Raw genomic sequence first — 13,248 nt, 5'->3', positions numbered from 1 at the left:
CAATGGCAAACCACCTCCATACATGCCAAGAAAATAATCATGATCAGAAGTCGAAGTGATAAAGCTACGGTGTCAGATGATGACCCCCTCCCTTCCCCTTTCCAGGTTTGAAATCACCCAAATGGCTACTGGGGAACCGAAAAATGTTTTGATGAGTAAGGATGACCGTTATGGTGGAACTGAATGAACTTTGCAAGGAAATTCAAGTTTCTGAGGCTGCCAGAGCTGAAAGTCGAACTTTTCGCTTCTCACTTGTTTGCAAAATTGGAACAGGAAATGTAAGGTCATTGAATCATGGGAAGGTAGATGTAACAAAGAGAGAGGTGGAGAGGACAAGAACTGAAATTTGGGGGATAAGTGAACTTTGATGGACTGGTTTGGGGCAGTTTCATTCTGGCGATTATAAAGTGTTCTTTTCTGGTCACGGAACTTGTAAAATAAATGGAATGGCAGTGATTTACAATTAAAAGAAAGATGGCAGGGTGAGCACGGCGATATAGCCCAGTCAATGATAGGATCAATGAGGTTTGAAGGATGGACATCCAGTGAACACCATCACTATTCAGATATATGCTCCAACTTCTGCAGCAGATGAAGAAAATGTGGAGTTTTATGGAAAGTTGCAGAAACTGGATGTGGAGTAGAACAGGTGCCCAAAGGAGATGTTTTGATTATTATGAGAGACTGGAATATAAAAATTGGAAAAGCAGGAGGCACCAGGGATTGCAGGAAAGCACAGACTCAGTGTCTGAAATGAGGAATGCTGGAGTTCTGTATGGAGAATGAGCTCCTAATTGTAAACACATGGTTCAAACAACCAAAGCACAGACTCTACACATGGACTGCACCTTATGGCAACATATAAATAAGATTGACTAAATTCTAATCCATAGAAGATGGAGAAGTGCTGTGCAATCTGCCAACACTCTGCTTGGCACAGACTGGAGGACAGATCATGAACTCCTTCAATGTGATAAAACTATGAGTTAAATTGAGAAAGTAAAAAAACCCCAAAAACTCTGAAACTCTGACCTTGAAAACATATGTAAACAATATGCAATAAAGGGAAAAAGAAAAAAAGAAAAAAAAAGCCGTATTGCAGAGCTCGACTTGGTTGACAGAATGCCACACACAGTGTGGTGGCAAGAGGTTGAAGACATTGTAAAAGAAGAGGCCAAAAACAACATCCCAAAAGCAAGCAGAAAGAAGAAGGCTACATGTCTGTCAGAAGAGGCAATAAATATTTAAGACTGAAGAAGAAAGATGAAAACTAAAGGTGCATCAAGAGAGGACATTAAGCAGCTAAATTCCGACTTCCAACGCCAAGCTAGGAATGACAAAGATAAACATCTCAGAGGCCTTCATAGAGATAGAAAGTGATAACAGAGCAGAAAACCCAAGAGATCCTTTTTAAAAGATCAGAGAGATCACAGGAAAGTTTACATCTGGGATTGGGGTCCTCAAGAGTAGAACAGGAAAAGATCTGAAAGAAAAAACACAGGTGAAAGAAAGATGGATGATGGAAGGACTATCCTAAAACTCTACACAAACGAGATAGCAATATGATGGCAACCTTTGAGTTAAGAGAATATGAGCAAAAACCAACAGTGGTACAATGTGAGGTTCGAAGAGACTTAAACGAGCTGGTAAATGGAAAAGTACGAGATGTTGATTAAATTCCAACAGAACTCTTTATGGTGGTCAGGAAGGAGGCAGTCAAAATTTCAACAGCTACCTGTAAATGGATCTGCAGCAGGATTGTGTGGCCTAAAAGATGGAAGCGGTCAGTCTACATCGCATTGCCAAAGAAAGGGGATGTAAGAAAATGTTCAAATAACCAAACCATTGTGTTGATTTCACATGCCAGAAAAATATCACTAAATATCATTCAACACAGAATAGAATACCGTACTACATTATGTGAGAAATTCCCGGTGAGCAAGCAGGTTTCAGAAGAGGAAGAGGTGCAAGAGATTAAATCACAAATCTGAGCTACATCATGGAAAATATCAAAGGAAGGTGTATCTCTGTTTCATAGATTATAGGAAAGCATGAATTATAGGAATTCATAGATTATAGGAAAGATTGTATTGATCATGAATTGATGTGGATTATGCTGAGAGAAATGGGGTTGTCGGAGCACCTGATATGTCTGATAAGAAGCATTTACACTAAAAACAAGAAGAAACAGTAAGAACAGAGTATGGAGAGACAGAAAGGCTTGGAATTGGAAAAGGGATAAGACAAGGGGTGCATTCTCTCCCCTTAGTTGTTCAATCTGTATCGTGAGTAGATCATGAGGAAATCAAACTTGTATGACACCAAGGCTCGAGTCAGGATTGGAGGAAGATGTATCAACAATCTAAAGGTATGATGATGATACCACTCTGTTGGGAGAAAGTAAAGAGGACTTGATGAAACTGCTGCAGACATTGAAGAAGGAAATTGAAAAAGCTGGTCTTTATTTAAACCTAAAAAAAAGGACTAAAATCCTGTCAAATGAAAAGATCGTCGTGTTCAGATTGGGAGATCATCATGTGGAAATAGTGGAAAGTTTCATCTTCCTGGGTTCCAAGATTGAAGTGAGTGGGAAAATGTGATGGAGAAATTAGACAGTTAGAGTTTGGGAGAACAATGATGTCAGGATTGATAAAGATCTGGAATGACAAAGACATGACAATACAAACCCAGAGGAGGCCGATGAACATTGAGAGTTTTGAAATGTAGTGTTGGAGACGAATGTTAAAAATTCTATGGACTGCAAAAAATAATACAATAAAATAAAAACAGTGCTTGAGGAAATTAAACCACCATGTATAGTGTGGTGGCATAGCTGTAAAATATGCAACAATTGTGCATTTAGTAATACAAGCAATACATTTGTTACAGAGATAGACTAACATATTCTGAACAGATCTGGATATTGAGGCATTGTGGATTCGACCCCTGACGGTCGTGGCAACCATTTTACAAAATAGCCGCCGGACGACAGGGACACTTTGTGGAATTTATCAAGTAAGAAGAAATAGGTGGTCTAAGTGGGGTTAATTAAACACTGCAAGGTTAAAGAAGACTATTTTTAGTGATGAATATTTAGAAACCACTCATTAATGTCGTTTTATTGACATCTATTGACATTTACTGTGCCAAGAGAAAGTGTACACCCCCTTTCAAAATGTTCACCTTTTGTTGCCTTGTAGCCTGGAATTAAATTGCATTACATCAGACTTTTCCCACTGATATTTACACATCCTACAACTTAAAAGTGAAAAACAAATTCTACAAATTTCAGAAAATTAATTTTAAAAATACAAAACTAGAATATTGCTGCAGTTTTGTAAAACCGGCACTCCTCCGAGGCAATGGTACACAACATACAGTGATCCCAAAGCACTTATTTCATTAGTGTGTGTTTCGTTAGTCCTTTCCCTATGTCTAGTCTAGTGGGTAAATGGGAAAGATGCGTTGCATAGGGCTTTTAGTTAGATCTTAAATTTTTTTCTTTGATGTCACTCTTTTATCTTACTTTACTTCTCACACAAACCACACAAGCACGCATGCAGAACAGTGGCGGTGCCAGGAATGTGAAGCACAACGAGGTTCCTTTGCAAACGCACACCAATTTCCATTCAAAACTGCGCGCAAAAATACAATTTCCATCTCACCTCACACCTTCATTCTGCTCACCACAACGTTACAACGCTCACCACAACCACTCCACGCATCTCCTAAGAATCGCAACAACAACCTACATCCATGCCTTCACTACAAATGCCACTTACAAACATCTCCTCTCTTTTCACAACAAACGCCATCATTATAAACATCCCCTCCCTATTCGCTGCAACGCCACCTTTACAACCATCTCTCCAAATCTCTTCGCTACAGACACCGCAATGCTCTCTTACCTCTCTACAACCACCGCAACTGTCATCTATCCCTTGGGATGATCATCACAGCCTCGTAAGGTGCCGAGGGAATGAGAGTCTGGTTGTTTTGGGGTATAACTCGAAGTGCAAGCATGTGCTGGGGTTCACTTGACGACATACAGATAGCGCTCGGATTGCCCTAAATTATGTTGAAATGAAGTCCAGCCAGAGACACGTTCGGGGCCAGAGAGCACTTCCGAAGACTCTCGCCACATGTTAATCCCAGAGCTCTGATATGTGACAAGGTCAGGGAGAGAATGGGGCCATTTTCCAGTTTGAGGCCTGGCGGGGCGTGGCGATGGTGTGGGCCGACTGCTGTGTGCCAATAAAGAATCTGGAAAACGCCAACAGCCTCATTTGATACGACTTTTAGCTCCTCCGTAGCTCAGAGCCCATAAAAGAAGCAATTCAGCAGAGACTCGAGGCAGATATCGCCAGACTTTGGAGAGCAGACATCAGCGGATGGTGCAGGAGGCAGACTTTTGCAAACTGGGCAAGCTTCAGCGCCGAGTGAATAATGCCACGAGGCAGTGTGGCCGACGAGAAATCGGAGCGAAGCGAGTGACAACTATCATGGGCCAAGACCCTTCCCGTTTCATCGACGCTCAGTTCAGCTGCATCCAGCAGCCATTGTTTGCACATATAGATTCTTACACAACTCCGTTAGGGTCTTTCTCTTACGCAACTTTTTGTAGCATCCATCTCTCATCCACTGTGGAAACACAAGAGCAATCAGCGTGAGCAAGTCCCAAACAACCGTTCTTTTCAGAGTGAATCTTACTATCTTGCACCTCACATCTTCCTCTGATACCACGCCGCATGACACGCTGCACGACACTCACATCTCTCACTCCCACATCATAGACACCTTCAGTTTTCTTCCCTCCTTCCCCTTTCTTAATCGTTTGGGTTGCGCTGGTCCATCGATCGCATCAGGTATTAAGAGGTTGCTAATCCTCAACTGCCTCTTATCTTTCTGGGCTATCTGTAATTTTCTTCGGGTGTGTGTGTGTGTGTGTGTGTGTGTGTGTGTGTGTGTGTGTGTGTGTGTGTGTGTGTGTGTGTGTGTGTGTGTGTGTGTGTGTGTGTGTGTGTGATGGCGCCAGTCATAGCATGATTTAAGATTCTATAAGTTTATTCAGGGTAACTCTGCACTGTCTTCTTTTGTGAATATTGCATTTCTTTTGCCACACCCACAAATTCCTTGCTTTCACCTGCTCTTCATTTGTGAATAATTTCCATACTGTGCCACATAACTTTCCTCACTTTGTTAAAATTAATGTGCCTGTTATAAATGTACCCAGCTCGTTTTTGTTTTTTTCTCCATTGGTCTGGCATGGTCCACATATTAGCTTAGCCAGGAAGTTATCCCCCCAAAATCTGCTTATTCGCCGGTGCGTACTTGGCAACTCTGCTCAGCTGCAGCTGATATGGTAACACAAGTATGCATCGAGGGCACGATTCCCTGATAAGGTGACCACGTGTTCCTAGTTAAACGGTTGTCAGACGGAGGACACTGGGTTGTGTGTCAAACTATTGGCATTCGCGGTCGTTTCACAACCCGCCGCGACACAAACTTATTCGTGTGTGACGGCCTGCGATTCCCAATGAGTCCGGGGAGGAACGAGAGATATCGCCCCCCTCGTTGTTCCTCCCACGACCTTAGGACCGCGACAATATCTTGGTTGGATAAGTGTCCACCCCCCCTGAGTTAGTACTTGGTGGAAGCACCTTTGACATCAATTACAGCTGTGAGTCTCTTGGGACAGGTCTCTCCCAACTTTGCACACCTTGATTGGGCAATATTTGCCCATTCTTCTGTCTAAAACTGTTCAAGTTCAGTCAAGTTACATGGGGAGCGTTTATGGACAGCAATCTTCAAGTCATGCCACAGAATTTCGATTGGATTTCGGTTGAGGCACTGACTGCGCCACTCATGGACATTTATGTTTTTGTTCCTGAGCCACTCCGGTGTAGCTTTGGCTGTGTGTTTCGGGTCATTGTCAAGGCTGAAGGGTGAACTTCTGTCCCAATTTCTGCTTTCTTGCAGAGTGCAGCAGGTTTTCCTCAAGGATTTTACTGTATTTTGCTTCATCAATTTTCCCTTCTATCCTGACTAGTGCTCCAGTCCCTGCTGAAGAGAAACATCCCCATAACATGATGCTGCCACCACCATGCTTCACGGTAGGGATGGTGTTCTTTGGGTGATGTTCTGTATTGGGTTTGTGCCAAATGTAATGTTATGTATTTAGGCCAAAAAGTTCCATCTTGGTTTCGTCAGACCATAAGACTTTTTGCCACATGGCTTCAGAATCTCCAGAGTGGTGTTTTTGCATACATCAAACGGGACTCAAGGTGGGCTTTTTTGAGTAATGGTTTCCTTCTTGCCACCCTATTGCACAGGCCAGACTTGTGGAATGCTTGGGATATTGTTATCATGTGCACACAGTGACCAGTCTTTGCCATAAAGACCTGTAGCTCTTTCAAAGGTGCCATTGGCCTCTTGGTGGCCTCCCTGATCAGTCTCCTCCTTGTTTGGTCATCCAGTTTGGAGGGACGGCCTGATCTAGGCAGGTTCTTGGTGGTACCATATGCCTTCCACTTCCTCATGATTGCCTTGACTGTGATCCAAGGGATATTCAAGGCCTTTGAAATCTTTTTATGCCCATCCCCTGATCTGTGCCTTTCCATAACTTTATCCCAGAGGTCTTTTGAAAGCTCCTTGGTGCTCATGGTTGAGTCTTTGCTGTGAAATGCACAACTCAGCAGAGGAAACCGACAGGAACAGCTTATTTTATTCTGAAATAATCAGAATCACTATAATTTAACATAGGTATTCACACATACTACAATTTAACACAATCACTATGTTCAATCTTGCTGTTATAAGGGGGGTGGACACTTTACCCAACCAAGATATTTTAGTTTGGTATTATTAATTAATTTTCTGAAATTTGTAGAATTTATACTTCACTTTGAAGTTATGGGTTATGATGTGTAAATAAAGGTGAAAAAAAATCGGATTTAATGCAATTTCATTCCAGGCTATAAGGTAACAAAAGGTTCAAAAAAAAAAATTAAAAGTGGTGTAGACTTTCTATTAGCACTGTACATGAAACTGTTTTGTTTTGTTTTGAAATTATCTATGGCATACACAGGCAACAACAAAATCATGAACTTTGACTTTAAATCAATGTGTAAACACCTTAACATTGACAAAGTCGATGTTTCAACCATGTCTCACAGGATACCAGTGTCAGTGCTGAGAACACCCTCTCACACTCACATGCATCAGGTCGTGCATGGAAGTGCAGCCTTTTTGCAACTGCATCGCCTCACACATTCTTTCCTGCAGTTGCAGGACACCAGCTCTTGGCAGCCTCAGATAGAGTCATCCAGTGTGGCTCATACATCATACAGGCTGTCATCAGTCTTGGTCCAGCCCCAGCTGGTTGGTGAAGGAAGCTCTGACCTTGGTAGCAGTGTGTCCCCCCGCCCCACATGACATCCCGGGTAGGTCACCCTCTTCATATTCTGCTCCAGAACTGCCTTTGTTGGTGGAATCAACTGCATGTTGTTCTTCTTTGCAAACAGCTTCTTCTGAGCTTTATCTATGTGAGTGCTGGTGCTTGTTTGGTCATACAAGAGGATGGCAAACCTTTTGATGCAGTGCAAGACGTCTTCTGGTATGGTGCTTCGTGCCAAGGACACCTTCAGTAGTGCATCTGTCAATCCCGGGAGCACAGCCCAGATGGCCAGGCAGTCGTCTTACCATGCCCGGCAAAACTGGACATGGCGTCGCACCCTGTCAGAGTGTGAAACGTCGGCGATGCCTCAGCCTTCTCTGGTCCAAGCCCAGCTGCCATTTTGTGGGATGCCAAGTACAGGAAGCTCTTTCCAGTTCTGAATGTCAGCCACAGTTCATCTCCTGGTTGTACCCCCTGTGCCACAGACATGGCCAATGCCACAATGTATGCATCAACTGTCCGGATCAGGATCTTGCGCTAGCCATGCTGTGCAGAATGTGACACATGCAGCAACATGCAACTGCTGGCTTACTCATGGCTGCATGGAGTGAGTGATGCCAGATCCTCCAGTGGCGGCTTGCTGAGAACTCCCTCTTCATCAGTGATTACGAGCTGCTTGTCCTCCTCATCAAACCATTTGATAGCAGCTTCTAACAGGAACTTGAACAGCTCAATCTTATTGCAATCCACATGGAGGAGGCTCTGCTAATTTCCTGGTTTGGCTGCTGCAGCTACGACACATCTGCACACTTCTTTCCTATGTTTTGTTCTTGCCGTGCCTTTCAACAAATCCACAGTGTATGTGTCCCACACTAGATCCAGGCATGACACATCCTGCAGCTTTGTTGACAGGTATGAGATGAAGATCTGACTGGCATACTCATCAAAGTTATTGGCAGCAGCTGGCTTCAACATCTGGATGATAGTAGCCCCATCAAGAACAATACTGGTTGTAGCAGCCTCTGCCTGAGTTCAGAAAGGTCTTCCAGGCATGCAAGGAGGTCACTCTTGGCAGCGAGATGGAGGCTTCCACCATCAGCGAGTGCTGGAGGTTATGCTTGGTTTTCATGGTGAAATAACTCCTCAAGGCCTTCGGCTGGTAACTAATGCACAGTCACGGGAAGAGTCCATCGTCTTCTGCATGGTGAAGTTGCCAGCCTTGAATTCCGTGGCCACATATGGGTGCTCTGTTGGAAGTTTAACCATGTTTTCAGTTGAAGAGAGACCCACATGGCATAGTTCGTGTGGTCTAGGACGTGGAACCAGAGGACGAGCTCAGTCAGCGCATCGAGGTGCATAAAATGGCTGCTACGGCCGTCAAGGGCCAAATTCACAAAGCCTCAATATCCAGATCTGTTCACAATATAATGATCTCTGTCTGTGCCAAATTTGATGTTTGTCTCACAAAATACACAATAGATTGGATATGCCACCCCCCAAGAAGCACTGATGCTAAAACAGAAGCTATCATACTTTGGACACATCATGCGTGCAGAAAACTAAAGTTTTGGAGAAGTCAACGATGCTGGGTATGGTTAAGGGAAGAAGAAGAAGAAGAAGAAGAAGAAGAAGAAGAAGAAGAAGAAGAAGAAGAAGAAGAAGAAGAAGAAGTGGCATACCTTGTATGTGCTGGATATATGGGATAAAAACTGCAACCAAGCTGTCTCTGCCAGAGAGAGCTTCAGGGGGCAGTGCAGGATAGGGATGTTTGGACAAACCTGATCATGAATGTCACCAGAACTTGATATAATTAGATAACTTGATTAAATTTGCTATTTTTTTCATGCAAGATCATATAATTTATATGAACATGAAGGAACTCATAGTTTTGTTTGACTATAACAAATGTTCAAAATGTCCTCCTCTCGGTCCTGCACACTTATTACTGCATATGTAATAGTTTCTGACTATAGACTGAAGTGTTTCACGTGAGACTCTGGAAATGACCATCGTCACAGCATCTTTGAGTTCATAAATGTTCAAAGGGTTCCCTTGGAAAACATTTTGCTGAACAAATCCCCACAGAAACAAATCTAAAAGTGAGAGGTCAGGAGATCTTGGAGGCCAAGGAAATCCAGATTGGTGGGAAATTAAACTGCCAGGAAAGTGATTATTGAGCCACTGCATGGATAAGCGCGCTGTATGTGCAGTTGCTCTGTCATGTTGAAACCAAGCACCAGGACCGTTTCTCACGTGACTCCAGAAAAATGTGTTCAACGTGGGTACGTGCTGTTCCGCATGCACAGCCACCCCTTTCTCAGTATCCTGATGATGAAAAAAGTATCGACCGTAAATCCAATAGTTACTGAGACCACACCATATCATTGTTGTTGTGGAGTGGAGAAGTAACTCAACAAAGTTTCTCCATCCCCCAAACCCGACAATTCTGATTGTTTACCATACAGTTCAAGTACGGTAAACATGACATTCGTTGCTGAAAATTATATCCTCTATGTTGATTCCTCGCTTGATTAATAATCTTACTGCGTCACACACAAAATTCACAACATCGCCACTCGTTATCTGAGGTTAACTGCTGCATCAATATAATTTTGGAATGGAAACCTTCAGATCAACCTTCAACGCTCCAAGGACTCTGGTTTGGGAAACTCCAATTTCATGTGAAATGCTCCTCGTTGATATTATTGGGATACGCACAATCACTTCGCTAATTCTGTTTACGGTCTCCGGAGTTGGAATATTCCTCGCATGTCCAGTGTCCTCCATTATTGTTCTTCACAGGCCTGTCCTTCTCCACTATTAAAATATACATCATATTGTCGTATACTTTGCACTTCTATCACTGATTTCAACTCTTATGTTCTTCTCGTCAATGAAGATTCGCTCCTCTGTTGTGAGTTGTGCCATGGGTTACCTGTGAAAAAAAATAACATAATAATAATAATAATAATAATAATAATAATAATAATAATAATAATAATAGAAATGTGAAAATACATTTACCAAAAATAATTTCAATGCTTACCCTACCTTATTTACTATATTTGAGATTTCTACCGACTACAGATGTTTTTTTTTAAATTAAATTTTCAAATCGAGTACAATTTTGTAACTCGCTCTTCAATTTCAAATCTGAGCTCTCATCATCGCCACAATCACCACCAATAATGGAATCACAAGAACTTATTACCTTCAGGGTGCTGGGTGGTAGCAAGCTTCAGACACTGTCTCAATGCATCGTAGATATCTCACCCCCAAGCAAATTCCATGCTTCAGCCTTCCCTCCCCCCCCACAAAAAAATCACAAGTTTGGAGCACACCAAGAGGCCTCCGATTCAATCAGTGCCAGGAGCGGTTGTGCGTGTAGTACAGAGTGAGGGTGGGTGACAAGCCTGGTCCTGACCGCATGCCGCAGATAAACATGCAAAACACGGTCGGAATGCACGTCAATGATTCAAGTGACAGCAAAAAAGAGTGATTGAAAAACAGATCAACTTTGGCATCGAGATATCTGAAGTTTTTGTTTAATTTAACCTCAAAAGTATTTTTGAAAGTTTTTCCCCCAGCTCGAGTGTGAAAAGACCATGAACAAGCCTCCATAAAATGTCTATGATGTTCTCCTGGTGAACTGATCCTTGAGGGTTAGAAGATGAGGAATTAGAAATCAGTGTTCCTCACATTTTAAGAGTCACACGTACGGTTTGAATGAACGAACGCTCAAACTCAATAGCCACCAACTACACATAATGATGCAACTCCCCTCCCCCCCCTTCCTCCCATCCTTCCTGGCATTGCTGTTGGCTGGATAGTTTGTCAGGCTGAAGATCTGCCTTGAAACGGGTCATAATTGCTTCAAGTGCTTTACCTGTCCAAACATGTCAAGCATTTGCACCTATTTCTTGTCAACCCCTTTTAACCTTGGTGATGCATCGTTGGTGAAATGTATTTTGTTAATCCGTTAAACCTTCAAATCTCCATTCCAGAGAGCTTGAAAGACAAAATAAGTAACCTTTCCACTTCCATATAAACCATTTTGAGATGTACCAGCACGAGACCCAGAGCATTTGGCAACATCAACTGTGTTGTGCATCTGCACTCACTTCCCTACATAAGTGTGCACATTAAAGACAACTTTGAGCCACCTATATGTGGAGGGGCGAGTGGTTGTTTGGATGTCCGATCAAAGACATTTGGTAAAATAGTTACAAAGTGTAATTTATCTCCAGAAACAAAACAATGCAAGCAATGATCAAAAGAAAAACATACTTCTGAGAAGTGTTAACAATGTTCTGCAAAGATCATCTTGCTGAGCACAATCCATGCCGAGTGGGCACCAGCAAAGCTAAGACTATCCTGGGCCTGCAGGATATCGTTTGGTTGATCCACTGTGCAGCGACCTTCTCTTCGTGAAAAGTATATTTCAAAAAAACCAGGTCCCTACTTGCAAACACTGAGCCATTCGGTACGTCGACATTCTTGGCACACAACATAACAGCACCAGTGAAACTTGCAGTTGCAGCGCTCCACACGCGTCTCTCGCACCACGTTGTGACCTCGTCCACAGCACATGCTGCTGCAGCCGGAGAAGCCTTGCTCCGTTCGCTCACATAAGCGACCGCGCGTGCCTGGTGAACCAATATCATCTTCTTGCTCACAAAATGTCGGCGAGCGCTCAAAGTAGACGAGTTGAGTGTCCCTTGGCACCAGCAGACCGCCGATCCCACCATGGCCGTTGTGAAGCGGTAGGAACAACGCACTTTGGAATTTCTCGCGCAAGGTGTCGCCCACACTGCGGAAGTCAGGGCTGACCTGCCAGCAGGTTTTGAGTTGGCAACTCCCGGATGGACCATGACACTTGCACTTCCTGCGCTTCTGATCTAGAAGGACCTGAGGATGAAAGACAAAAATAATCATCTTCAACAACCACCACGGAAATAACTGATCATGAATCACCTATATGCTAAAAATGCCCAAAGTATGCACAGCGTTTCCTTTACCTGCCATAACATTTCAGAAATCTGTGCCAATTCACACTTTAATCATCCACAAGGAAGTCATGTTTTCAACCACTTTCTTCCACTGTTACACAGCGTCACTGAACTCTACTTGTTGCACCATCAACAATTCTCTTCCTTGATCTACAATTCGCTCCCACACCCACTCCATGACAGGTTATTTACTGTAAAACTCTGCACCAAGAACAACCAAGATATCAACTCAACACTCATGACAGCACAACACCAACCAACCAAGAACCAAGCACGTCAGAACCTAGCAATTCGGAACTGAGCACTTAGAAACCGAGCACATCAGAACCAATCACATCAGCATGTCAGAAACCAGGATGTCAGAACCAAGCATGTCAGAACTCAGTACGTCATCATGTCAGAATCTGGAACCGAGCACGTCGAAACCAAGCACGTCGGCACCGAACATGTCAGTATGTCATAAACCAGGATGTCAGAACCAAGGATGTCAGAACCAAGGATATCAGAATCAAGGATGTCAGAATCAAGCATGTCAGAGTCAAGCATATCAGAATCAAGGATATCAGAATCAAGCATGGCAGAATCAAGGATATCAGAACCAAGGATGTCAGAATCAAGGATGTCAGAATCAAGGATATCAGAATCAAGGATATCAGAATCAAGCATGCCAGAACCAAGGATATCAGAATCAAGGATATCAGAATCAAGCATGTCAGAACCAAGGATATCAGAATCAAGCATGACAGAACCAAGGATATCAGAATCAAGGATATCAGAACCAAGGATATCAGAACCAATGATATCAGAACCAAGGATATCAGAATCAAGGATATCAGAATCAAG

At 43.0% G+C, this 13,248-nt stretch overlaps 2 protein-coding genes across 3 annotated transcripts in view; both read right to left on the bottom strand.

The window, feature by feature from the left end:
* LOC147030366 (uncharacterized) overlaps positions 1 to 11,318 on the bottom strand; it is a 117,008-nt gene extending 105,690 nt beyond the window's left edge. The window contains exon 1 of the mRNA XM_085874330.1: positions 10,608 to 11,318. The gene's annotated coding sequence lies outside the window, so the exon portion shown is untranslated. The remainder of the gene's footprint in view (positions 1 to 10,607) is intronic.
* Positions 11,319 to 11,606: 288 nt separating this feature from the next.
* LOC147030365 (protein Wnt-10a-like) overlaps positions 11,607 to 13,248 on the bottom strand; it is a 49,054-nt gene continuing 47,412 nt past the window's right edge. For both annotated transcript variants that reach the window (XM_085874336.1, XM_085874337.1), the window contains one exon: positions 11,607 to 12,304. In XM_085874336.1, coding sequence (XP_085730462.1) covers positions 11,855 to 12,304 — 450 coding nt within the window. In that variant the 3' untranslated portion in view covers positions 11,607 to 11,854. The remainder of the gene's footprint in view (positions 12,305 to 13,248) is intronic.

Source organism: Eptatretus burgeri, chromosome 3 (genome assembly GCF_056783735.1).
Source record: "Eptatretus burgeri isolate ZD-2024b chromosome 3, Ebu_testis_v1, whole genome shotgun sequence".
NCBI classification, from domain to species: Eukaryota; Metazoa; Chordata; class Myxini; order Myxiniformes; family Myxinidae; genus Eptatretus; species Eptatretus burgeri.
Note: the sequence above shows the minus strand (reverse complement) of the source record. Positions and strands in the feature narration are given on the sequence as shown.